Genomic DNA, 12,474 nt, shown 5'->3' with positions numbered 1-12,474 from the left:
GGGGGGGGGGGTCCATTTCACTGCAGGGAAACTTGCATGTGACAAATAAAGTTTTCTTGAATCTTGTATAGGTTGCCATGGCAACATTAAGCCTGTTTGCATGTAGATCACTGAGTTTTTTTTTCTTCTCACACACACTGCGAATGCATCAAACATTTTTAAGTTCATTTGTTTAACTTTTGTCTCATGAATTCTTGCTTGATGTAGTTTTTTTGTTGCTATGATCTTTTGTTTATTAAAGGTCTAGTGTTGACCACAGAAAGAGACTTACTGTGGCAGTATTGTCATTTATGAGAAACTTGTGTGTGCAACTGATGGTTTTTGTATTCAAAGTAGAAAAAAAACATTGAATGGTTGATTTGAATGAGTATGCCAGTGCAATTTCAGCCACTATATGGTCGAAAATAACATTTGTTTTTGTAGTTTATTTAAACATATGGTGATATATATCGTATATTGTGATATAGCCAAATAATATCATGATTGTGACTCCATAAGGCTTTCATTGATATACTTTTTTTTCCGTTGTAATTTTGCATTTGTGAATCACTCCCTACTTTGACTCCTGAAAGCCTTAGCATCTTTAAGGTGCTCTGTTTGTTTCAAGTCATTCTGTTTACCTGTAGCAATTAATTTAGAGTTACTACACATATTTCTGTAAGCATTACACAGCTAGTCTTGTCTTGCTTCTTTTCAGTTTTTACCCCTCACACGTAAAAGGCTGATGAGATATTTGTGTGACCCCACTTGGGTTAGAGAGAATATATCATAAAATATAAAATGCTTTTTGGCATAGTGGTTGGACAGTCATAATTTAAGTGTTGTAGACAGCATGGATAGCTAAGTTTGTAAATGTGATAACTCAAAAATGAGGTGCTGTAGGAGCTTCAAATTCATATCATAGGTGTATCTGCTAGGAGGCTGAGGGGTCACACTGGTGGGGTCAAGCTTTTTTTTTTTTTTTTTTTTTTTTTTCCTTTCACATGATACAGCCTCAGCTTGAAGATGATGATTCCTGATTGTGTCTGTCTCTTTAGGTGTGGGTAACCAGCTTGGAGCACTCCCGTGTTAAAACCTGCTCTCTATATGCCAGTCCTACCGGTCTCAGCCCCTACCTGCGTTTCGGGTGTCTGTCCTGCAGAGTTTTGTACTACAACCTGAGAGAGCTCTACATGAAGGTACTGTCACAGATAAAATGACTCAAAACAACCGAAGGGTGGTTTAAAATGTCTTCAATTAATATTCATCTAAAAAAGGCCTTAAAAATGTTACATTGACCTAAATTTGTATTGGATAGTTATTGCATGTTTCTCTTGACTACATCAGAACTTCCAGCAGACAGTGATTCAGTTTATTTTTTAAGGTATTTATTAGTTTAAAAAAAATTATTTAATTTTTTTTAGATTACTTTTGCCAAGGAGTTCCCCTGTTTAAGAAGAGGCACCGAAGGGTGTGCTCCTACAGCAGGGGGAATACACTCTCTCAGCCTCTGGGAAAGTCTATGCAAGGGTATTGGAGTGGAGAGTCCATCTGTTTGTAGAGTCTTGGATTCTGCAGGAATAATCTGGGTTTTGTCCTCCTTGCGGACCTCTGGACCAGCTCTAAGTCCTTTCAAAGATATTCGAGGGTGCCTGGGAGTTTGTCCAACCACTTAAAGAAATGATTTGTTGACATGGAAAAGACATTCGACTGAGTCCTTTGACGTATCCAGTGGGTGGTGCTTCGCAAGTATGGGATCTCTGGCCCATTGTTACTGTCCATTTGTTCCCTGTAAACAAGAGCTTTATTCCTATTGATGGTAGTAACTTTTCACTACTGATATACAGCAATGACAGTGGAGTGTCATTCAGACTGGAGAGGTGTAGTCTGATGGTAACAAAGAGAGGGAAGGTAGTCAGAACTGAGGGGATTGAACTACCACAAGGCAACATTGCAGACATTGAGGACAGCTACAAGTACATGGGAATCCCGCAGGCAAATGGGAACCACGAAGAGGTCGCTAGGAAACGCGCAACCACTAAATACCTGTAGAGAATCAGGCAAGTCCTAAGGAGTCCGCTGAATGGGAAGAACAAGAGCTGGGTTATCAACACCTACACCATGCCCGTGATCAAGTAATCAAGGAGGAGATGGAAGCCAGTGGCGTCAAGACAAGGAAGCTACTCACCATGCACGGAGGGTTTCACCCCTAATCCAGCACCTTGAAACTGTACACCAAGCGGAAGGAAGGAGGCCAGACACTAGTAAGTGTTAGTACCACGATCAAGGATGACACAACGAACATCCATAAGTACATGAGGAAGATGTCCATGTCCAACCGCATGCTCAATGAATACTTGAGGAAGCAGAAACCCAAAAAAGAGGAGCAAGAGGAAGAATCATCATGGAAGAACAGGCCCCTGCACGGTATGTACCACCGGCAGATAGGATTTCTGGATGTCAGCCACTTCCTCTATCAGTGGCTGGACAAAGCTGGATTGATAGACAGCACGGAGGCACTAATCATGGCAGCACAGGAACAAGCATTGAGCACAAGATCCATAGAGGCTGGGGTCTATCACACCAGGCAAGACCCCATGACAAAATAATAGTGGCTAACTAACCGGACATAGTGCTGATAGACAAGTAGATGTAGTGATTCCGAATGACTGCAACATCAGGAAAAAGGAAAACGAGAAGTGCCAACTGCTCAGAGAAGAGCTCAAGAAGATGTGGAGGGTGAAGGTAACAGTGGTCCCAGTGGTAGTTGGAGCACTTGGTGTGGTGACTCCCAAACTAGCTTGCACTTCAATAACCCCTCATTAATGGGGTTTTAACACAGTGTTAACTGAAGATGAATTACTTTCTCATCCCAGTTTTTCCCCTGTCTGTTTTTCCATCAGGTCCGCAAACGCTGTACTCCTCCTCTGTCCCTGTTCGGCCAGCTCTTATGGAGGGAATTCTTTTACACTGCAGCCACCAACAACCCAAACTTTGACCGTATGGATGGAAACCCCATCTGTGTCCAGGTGAACCTTTGCAGGGAGTGGATGTATAAATAAGCATTACTGTAGGTAAAAGAGTTATTAGCACCTGTCTCTAGATAAAGTGCCACAAACTGACATTTTATAATAAGCCTCCCCAAAAAAAAAAAAAAGATAAACAGCTGCATTATCAATTTTGGAACTAGGTGAGAGAGACTGAAAAGTTGATTTCTCAGCTTATAAGTACAGGTAACATGTTTATCAGCCTAAATATATGTCTAAACACAGTTACTTACTATGTAACATGTTTGTTTCCAGATCCCATGGGACCAGAACCCAGAAGCACTGGCCAAGTGGGCTGAGGGTCGGACTGGTTTCCCCTGGATCGACGCCATTATGACCCAGTTGAGACAAGAGGGCTGGATCCACCACCTGGCGCGGCACGCTGTGGCTTGCTTTCTCACCAGGGGAGACTTGTGGATCAGCTGGGAGAGCGGCATGAAAGTAGGACTGTCTGTTTTTTCATTCAATCTGAAACCTGTTGTCTCCCAGGTGATGAACAGGTAAATTGACCTTATAAGACACGGTAACAGTGCTCCTTGCAATCTGGTTCTGTGTTCCTGCAGGTGTTTGAGGAAATGCTGCTGGATGCAGACTGGAGTGTGAATGCTGGTAGCTGGATGTGGTTGTCCTGTAGTGCTTTCTTTCAGCAGTTCTTCCACTGCTACTGTCCTGTTGGCTTCGGAAGGAGAACTGACCCGACGGGAGACTATATCAGGTATCTCGTACCATCACATTCTGAACACATCATTACCTCTGAGGGGAGGTAGCATGTAATCAATTCTGTTTGCTTGTTAGTCTGTTTTGTGACAGTCTAGCATCCAAAGTTTTCAAGATATAATTTCCAAATTTTGTGTTATAGTATATACCAATAACAGCTCAAAACATTGTGCACATGAGGACCAAATTGCTTTCTTTTTTTGTCCCTTGACGTCAGGGGCTTTTGAGCATGTAGATAACTGATGTCGTAATGCACTCATGTGAAAAGGATTAAAAATGTCTGTAAATTCTGGAATGGATGATTAAGCTCTGCTATAGGCTGACTTAAAGTGATTTGAAGTGAAACACATGCCATATTAAAGTTCAGATTATATTCTTTTGAAATCTCTGCAGGCATTACATCCCCGTTCTTAAGGACTACCCGAACCGGTATATCTATGAGCCATGGAACGCCCCTGAGTCACTACAGAAAGCAGCCAACTGTGTGGTGGGAGTGGATTACCCCAAACCCATGATCAACCATGCAGAGAGTAGTAGGCTTAACATTGAGAGGATGAAACAAGTTTACCAGCAGCTTTCCCACTACAGAGGACTCAGTAAGTCATCATACCAAAGGGCAAAGTGTGCCACTCCCTTCATGATGAGATTGGTTTGGATTAGGGCAGTGCAATATGAGTAGAATCTCACTGGTCCTGGTATAAGAATTTGTTTCCCTGGATTACGACATATATCACATCACAGTGCATTTTCTGTACATATATTACATAGTTAATGTAATCATTACATCAAAAGCACTATTTCTGTTTTACATTTAAATAAATCAAAAATGAAATGAACTTGGGGGCTTATGTGGCGTTATCCCATAGTGATACATGCTACATGACCCTATGGAGTCATGTAGCATGCCTCCATACTTCCCTGAAGCCTCTGCCTTTCATTACTGCTCCTGTATGTTTGTCAGGAATCTAGCTTGTGTACAAACACTGACTGCAGAGTGTCCAGTCTCGGTTGAAGTGCACCATTAAGCTAATACAGGGATGTGTTGGGTGTACAGACCATTCCACTCTAAAAACTGCACAATAATGCAACACAACAAAAATGTCCATTATGAAAACTCAAAATGGCATTATAACAGTTGCTCTCCTACTGCTATAAGAAGAATAGCACCTCAAGATCTTTTAACTGTGGGCCTAACCCCGCTGCAGGATATTTTTTCTTGAAAATTCCATCAGTAATTCATTCTAGGAATGTGCAATTCAAATAAGAGAGAGGCTTCTGTGGATTGACTTCTATTGGACATAATTTGTTTTTGCATTCATGCACCTCACAGATGGTAACAGTAGCAGCATGACATGACAGTCTGTCTGTCGATAACCTGAACAGACTGATAAAAAACAGACACCCCAAGTCAAAATATACAGACACCCCAGGCCCGATTTAACAATCCAAGAAGGCGTCAGTTAAACAGAAGAATCTGTACTGATACTGTTGTGTGCCTGTGACTTGCTAATAAGCCATATGCAGAGCTGAATCCGATTGAGATGCTGTGGCATGACCTTAAAAAGGTGGTTCATGCTCGAAAAACCTCTAGTGTGGCTGAATTAAAACAATTCTCTAAAGATGAGTGGACCAAAATCTCTCCACAGTGCTGTGAATGACTACCAGTTATCACAAACGCTTGATTGCAGTTGCTGCTGTTAAGTGTGGTGCAACTAGTTATTAGGTTTAGGGGGCAATCAGGTTTTCACACAGGGCCATTTAAGTTTGGATTTTTTTCCCCTTAATAATAAACACCTTTGTGCATGGAGGGAGTGTCATGTCATGATCTACCAATGACAGTGCTACCACAGTATATCTCGGCATAACAAATAATTGGGACAATATAAGAAGATTTCTCACTTTATCATTAGACAGGACATTAAATCAACATTGCACTTATAAAGTATGTATGTGTGTATGTTAGGTCTGCTAGCATCTGTACCAACAATCCAGGAAGAAGCAGAGCCACCGATGACTGATGAGTCCCAGACCAGCAGTGGCCCAGGTCGGAAGAAACAAAGAACCAAGATTCATTTTCTCCCTAAAAAGAATGTTCACAAATAAACTGTACGCAATTTGCTCATTATTGTTTTCTGTTTTCTTAGATTCTCCTCAAAGAGTTCCTGCAAACACAGAGGAAGATGTCTGCTATGAAGCTCCTGATTCTTCGACAGTCTGTCCATCCTCCACATCAGCCCCACATCCAGACCAGGAGTACCAGGCTCCTTGCATCTCCTCAGGTTGCCACACTGATCCCAGTCATCCTCCTTCCCTTTCCTCAATACAGAGACACAGCCCACCGTTAAAGTCCAAACCGTGCTCCCCTTCATCTTCTTGTTCATCTCAGTCATCCTCATTGGGAACAAAGAGAAAAGGCCTTAGCCGCAAGGTGCGACGTGGCCAAAGGCAGCGAGGGCGACAGTACTGCACTCTAACAGCTCGCGAGGAGGCTACAGGACAAGAGGAGACGATGGAGGAGGACATGGAGCAGGAGGAGGAAAGAATGGAGGAGGAAGAGGAGACTTGTGCAGAAACTGCAGGACAGCTAGAGTGATAAAAGGTGAAACATTTGGTGCCTGCGTTTGTATTCAATACATAGAAACAAATAATTATTTACAAAATGTGGATTTTGTTGCTAGTGACTGACATGCAAGCTCAGCAAAGTCACCAAAAGAAATGAGAACAATACTGAAAAGTTGAAGTTAAGATATCTGCTAAAAAAAAATCCCGTGCTGCTGTACCATGTCACACATTCTAATATGGCATTGCAGCACCTTTAGCTTTTATGTTGTATGCTATTGCATCACTTCAATAAGCTTGTGCATTGTCACATTTCTGGAGGGGACTCAAGAACCGGTTGTCCCATTCCTTGAAATTGTTAGTCTGCTTGTTTGTCGATCTCACGTATCAATTCTAGTTGCACTTGCACTACAATCAGGTGATTTCAGTTTGTGTGTTGGAGGAGGATATTACCAGGGCAGTGAATATGGATATAACATTCAATTTTTACTGAGCACAGGGTAAGTTCAACCTGATCCAGGACAGAAACTGCTTCAGAATATCACGTTGCATAATCTACCAGACCTAATAGAAAGCAATATCCCTGTGTGCTCTGGTGAAATGGCCTGATGAGGTTCGGGCCAGTCACTCAAACACAACCTTAAGGTAGAAGGTCATTATTATATTCCATATGCCCTGTCATCGGGTTATAGTGAGCTGCCTGGAGCAGCTCCATCAGTGGGATGTGTCCCAAACTCCTGGCTTCCAACACCTTCAACACTCCTGCTCCTACGTTCATGTTGCTCTCAGTGGGTGGGGCACAGTGTCCTTAGCTGCCAGGGCAAAACAGCAAACGTGACACTACATACAATATATTGTTTAGCTTGTGTTTGGGGCCTCTGAAGCAGCCGGTCACAATGGAGATGGACCCTAGAGCCTCCTCCTCTGGGCTGGGCCTGGGACTGACTGACTGCCCGCCACTGGTTGTGGCAGTCCCACTGGCCCTATGTGTATGCGTAGTGCTCTCTCGGCTGGGGGTTCCTCTGCCAGCGTCACCACTGGGTCCAAGCCAGCTGGGCATTGGCAGTGGACCCATTCAGTGCCTGGTAGAAGTCCCTCCACGAACTGCTCCAACACAATCAAGTGAAACATGTGTAGTTATTTATTATATACACGAGTAGTCAACTGACCTCATTTTTTTGGGGCACATAATGACTTGAAGCTCAAAATAATCAAAATATTTGGTAATACAAATGCAAAACGGAAACACTTAGGCATCATCCTGAGAAGTTTTACTTACTGTACAAACATTAACATAAGGCACCAATGTGACGCACTAACTTAACTGTCAAAAACTGGCCCTTTCAGAGTGGACGTTACAGCTCCAGGGTGCTGGCATTTTGAATGCTGACGCACTGCAATAGTGCTGTCATGGAGGGAAACCTTAGATTTGATTTCAGGAGATGACCTGACCTCTCCTTTTATTTTTATCCTGGACTTTTTGTCTTTTATTACATGGATTATTTACCTAATAAATCCTAATAGTTCAGTACATGTATATTCTTTATGTATGAGCTGCTCAACTTGAGCCTGACTTTTCTTGTATTGTGTGTAAAATAACTGAGTCTCTTTCTCACAAAGAGGGTTACAGATTATTAATTCTCTTTAGATTCTGCGTATCGAAATGCTCTTACCTTTACTACGCGGCGTGAATGCTATTGCTGATTCTTATTTTATTACTTTTTATAATTGTGTTTGTTTTACAATTTTAAAATCTTTCCTGCTGTTTTTTCTTCAGGTGGAATGTAAAAGAAGAATGAGGGAAGAAATAAATCCCACACACCGGGACACGTAAAGACACACAAAGAACAATCTTCTGGATATGTGGATAAATACAAACAGAAGCATGTATATAACACTAGTGAAAGATGTACAAAAGCATTTAGATCCTACTTCAGTCAAGAGAAATGCTAAAAAGCTGTCTAGATGAGCATTTTAATCATATCATTAAAAGTAACTTGACTGAAACTGATTCCAGCATGTGGAGGTTCATTTCCCTCAGAAATTCTTAAGTATGAGTAAACGTTTATAGAATTCCACCTCTGAAGCACACGGTGAATAAGAAGCAATGTCAACTTCTTCACACTGAAGCCATACAACACACAGTGGCACTTGTTCTTCCCTTAGCACTCAATGTGTCTGTCATATTTCTGCACTAGACAATCTCTAAGGTGAAATGACGATTTTACATACAGTGACTTGTTACTATGCTTTACGAGGTTTAACGAGTGATGATCTGAATTGCAAACTAAATGAAGATGAACAAGTAAAGCTAAGTATGCCGGAAACCATCTGTGGCGGAGGTGTGGTCCCGGGCGCGTCTGCAGGGGAGGAGTGGTTCTCACCGACATCTCCAGCACCGCCCCGTTGAGCCCACTGCACCACTCCTCCCCTGCAGACGCGCCCGGGACCACACCTCCGCCACACCATCTTGTGCTCTTTGATAGAAGAAATTCAACGTCACTTCTTCAAGTTCAACCTGACATAGGCCGGCCATCTTGAGAGTTCACAATTATATTTTGTACAGGGATGGTTAGCAGTAGACAACTGTGCACTTGTCGTAGCATGGGGAACCATTCAGTTAAGAACTGGTACCACACTGCACAGTCTTCATCTTTAACTACAGCTGCAGGTATCAGCCCACCAAAAGCTTCAGGCAAGTTTTACTGGGTTATACACTAGGTTCAGATTTTGCAGCATCCCAATATTCCCTTTAAAGTAAAGACCAAGGGTAGATTGGCTTTATTTTGTGCACTGTATAAAGTTGTATCTTCAACTTTTTGCCATCTTTTCTTACCAAAGACTGAGCATTACCCCTTGTAATATGGATTTTCTTGTCAAAGAAACAGACTAGACTTAACTTGCTCTCGACCAAGTTAAGTCCAGTTGTTAAAGCTCAAACACCTTCAGAGCTGAAGTTGCTGTAACACATACAGCCAAATTCAAAAAAGTTTCGGGGGCTTTTTTGTTTTTGTAAATAGTTTTGATGAAGAAAAGCACCAAGACTTCTTTTTTTTTCTACTCAAAAAAATACACAGACGTGAAATGGTTTTATGCTCATGTTGAGCATTAAATCAGCTGGGTTTCTCTTCTTCTCTTTTTTCTTCTTCTCAGTCTGAATCTTGCATGTGGCTTCAGTGTGAAGACAGTTTTAGGAGGCACTTGTTTACACAGTTGCTCCAAGCTCCAACTGTATGTAAATACTGTAAATCCCCAATTTTGAATATATCTGATATTTTTTGTTACTAACTATGGTAACTAGGGAATTGGCTAATATTTGATTGTCTATGAATCCTTTGTGTATTTGGTGGTTTGTGGAAAAAATGGCAAATGGCTGACTGAATATGACAGTGGATCCTGTAGATATGGTGCAGGGGGATGGCAGGCATGAAAGAGAGTCATTTTCCTCTGTGGCAACTTAAGATCCTGCTTGTGTCACCTGAATATAGCAGAAACAAGTGTTGTGCTTTTCTCCTCACATTTATCTGTTTGTATATAAAATTAAATATCATAACCTGTCTATTTTGCTAGAAATAGTATGGAGGGGTTTTCATAAAGGCTCATGGCTGCCCAGAGTGTCCACTAGAGGGCAACACCAGATCCAGCAGTGAGTGTACTACAGTGATTCCACAGCTTGTTTTTTCTCTTCGCCTGCAGGAATAATAATGATAATAATAATAATAATAACGATAATAATAATAAAGTTAAACTGACTATCATTCCCTTGTTTCCTTCAACCAACAATTTAAAAAAGAAAGTGTTTTACTTTTTGAATAGATTGGATTAGCTTAATCGCTTTCTTTCACCAGCAAAGTTCAAAGATCTTCAGGATCATGGCTCAACAGCTATGAATAAGTAAAGTGACACACATCGGTACACCCTGAAATAATTTTGCAATTGATATATTATCTGCTGATTATTAGTAATTAAAAAAAAATTCTAGGTGACAACTTTAGCATAAAATATTTTTATGAATAATTAGTCACTTTGCCAAAACAAATTGCAGGAAATTGTATTTTTTTTTAAGTCAGCTACCATAGACATCTCCAACTTATATTGATAGACAGAAATAAAAGAGTACTTCAATAAAAGATGTACTTTTCCTTTGTGTCAAACAAATCTCCGTAAATGTAATTAGTAAATATAATTATGAAGTCTATAACTTGTAATTTATATGCACATGTTTGTGTAAAACAAAAAAGGTAAATTTGACAACCATGCATAAGTCAAATTTACCTGCAGGAGAAAAAAACAAGTGGAAACTACGCTGGCCAGAAAAGTTCAGTTCCAACTTTTCCTAGAAGCAACAGCCGTGCTGACATGCTGGTGTGCTCCTTCACATTCTACTTGCTGACAGCATAATGTGTTGCCTGAGTCCAGCATGAAATACTTGGTTATTTATTTGTTTTGTATTCTAAACATAATGTTTATTTTCATTAAAACTGATGAAAAGTTGTGACTGGAATGCGTGTGGGTTTTTCTTTGTTTGTTTTTAATAATGTGCTCTCAGCTTGGTCCATAAAAGGATTCCTTGCTACAGAGAAATGCCTTTTCCAAGTCCAAAAAACACGTGTGGACTGGTTGGGTAAAATCGCATGCACCCAAAATATCCTTGAGAGGATAAAAAGCTGGTCCAGATTGAGGAGTGTTCCTCTGTATGAATAAACTTCAACTCAGTTTACTTACCCATTTGAAATCAGCAGCATCCCACCACCACTGTAAACAGTGTTCAGAATAACGCTTCCCCCTTTGTATGAATCTGCAGTCTGCCAGAAGTGGTCTGCCGGAAGAGGGAGTTGAAGATTTCGCGGAGTGGGCCTCTGACATATGTTCTCAAGCTATGCATTGAGCTGAGCCCGACTATATCCAATTGGTATCTCCCAACCTCACGCACCAGCTCAGGTTCCTTCCCCACCTGCAAGGTGACATTGTACCAAAGGCCAGTTTTGGAAGCTGAGGATTGGAGCACCACGACCTCTGCCTCTGACTGCCACTCGATCTACAAAGCATTGAACCCTTTGGTTGCTTGGCTGGTCTCAGAGTTAGGCAACCGTTTCTCAAAATGTTCTTGATCTCATAAAGCCATCCTGAAATCCAAAGCTGCATTACATTCAGGCAGGAAAGAAAAATTCGGACAGCTTATAGATGTAGCTTGGATCACAGTTAGTAGCATTAGCTCATAGCTTAGCACTCTACATTCTTTCAAAATATCAGCTACAAAATGTGGAGTCCAAAATAAGTGATGTCTCAGTGGCTGCAAAGTCTTTTTCACCTCTGGTGCCTGTCCATTGCTTTGTAAGGTATTTAAACTCATACTCATTTAGCTTGATCTGCTGCTGCTTACCAATCATCGTCTTAACCTGGCTCCAGCAACTCTCTCCCATAGCTTTAAAGAATAGCTCATCTCCTTAAACCCCCAAATCAGTTCCGATACACTTCTCGATTTCTCTGTTCCTCACGTGTTCTCTTATTCTCCAAGATTGTGTTAAACACAGGACATAAAGTCCACTGCCTGTTCTCCTGGGCATGTCCGTACCTCTACAGGTATGTCATCTGAACCAACTACCTTTACACACTTATTTTTTACAACTGTCATTGTTTCCTCCCTAATAATCCTCTGCGCTTGCTGCTTCGTTAAAGGTACTCCATCTGTCCTCATTTTCTACATTCATGAGCTCTTCAAAGTAATCCTTCCATCAATACTCTGCACTTGTTAGCACATTTCTCTTTTTCATTTTCCCCTCTTTTTCTTTGGTAACTTATTACTTTCAGTACTTTCCTATACTTCCTCATTTCCACCACCACTGCGCATCACAAGGACAAATGCACACACAGTGTAGCCCGTTCTCACTCCTGACGCGTAATATACCGACGATTTGTCACGTCCCAAAGTGTTCCATGGGAACGCGAAAGGTCTCCTTCTGCGTTCATATGCTACGCGCTGGATTGTGGATTAATCTTAACCACCACCTTAATCATGTTAGATAGTACGGAGCCCCGCAGGGGACATGGGAGAAAAGAAATTAAGACGGACTTTTGCAAGATCTCGCAAAAGTTTTGCGAAATCTCGCAAAACAAACTCAGGATCTCACGAAACAAACTCGGGATCTCGCAAAAGTTGAATTCCAACAAT

At 41.4% G+C, this 12,474-nt stretch overlaps 1 protein-coding gene across 2 annotated transcripts in view; it reads left to right on the top strand.

Annotated features, from left to right (window-relative positions):
* Positions 1-10,300, top strand: part of LOC102192546 (cryptochrome-2-like) — a 17,805-nt gene extending 7,505 nt beyond the window's left edge. Inside the window, exons 6-13 of one of the 2 annotated variants that reach the window (XM_005747883.2) lie at positions 1,038-1,178; positions 2,883-3,008; positions 3,282-3,467; positions 3,590-3,741; positions 4,137-4,339; positions 5,707-5,787; positions 5,888-6,342; positions 8,080-10,300. In XM_005747883.2, coding sequence (XP_005747940.1) covers positions 1,038-1,178; positions 2,883-3,008; positions 3,282-3,467; positions 3,590-3,741; positions 4,137-4,339; positions 5,707-5,787; positions 5,888-6,336 — 1,338 coding nt within the window. In that variant the 3' untranslated portion in view covers positions 6,337-6,342; positions 8,080-10,300. Of the gene's footprint in view, positions 1-1,037; positions 1,179-2,882; positions 3,009-3,281; positions 3,468-3,589; positions 3,742-4,136; positions 4,340-5,706; positions 5,788-5,887; positions 6,343-8,079 lie in introns of those variants that run through there. The other variant, XM_005747884.2, reaches the window with a different exon arrangement.
* Positions 10,301-12,474: the final 2,174 nt, after the last annotated feature.

This window comes from Pundamilia nyererei, unplaced genomic scaffold, assembly GCF_000239375.1.
Source record: "Pundamilia nyererei isolate P.nyererei 1_Seehausen unplaced genomic scaffold, PunNye1.0 scaffold00208, whole genome shotgun sequence".
NCBI lineage: Eukaryota > Metazoa > Chordata > Actinopteri > Cichliformes > Cichlidae > Pundamilia > Pundamilia nyererei.
Note: the sequence above shows the minus strand (reverse complement) of the source record. Positions and strands in the feature narration are given on the sequence as shown.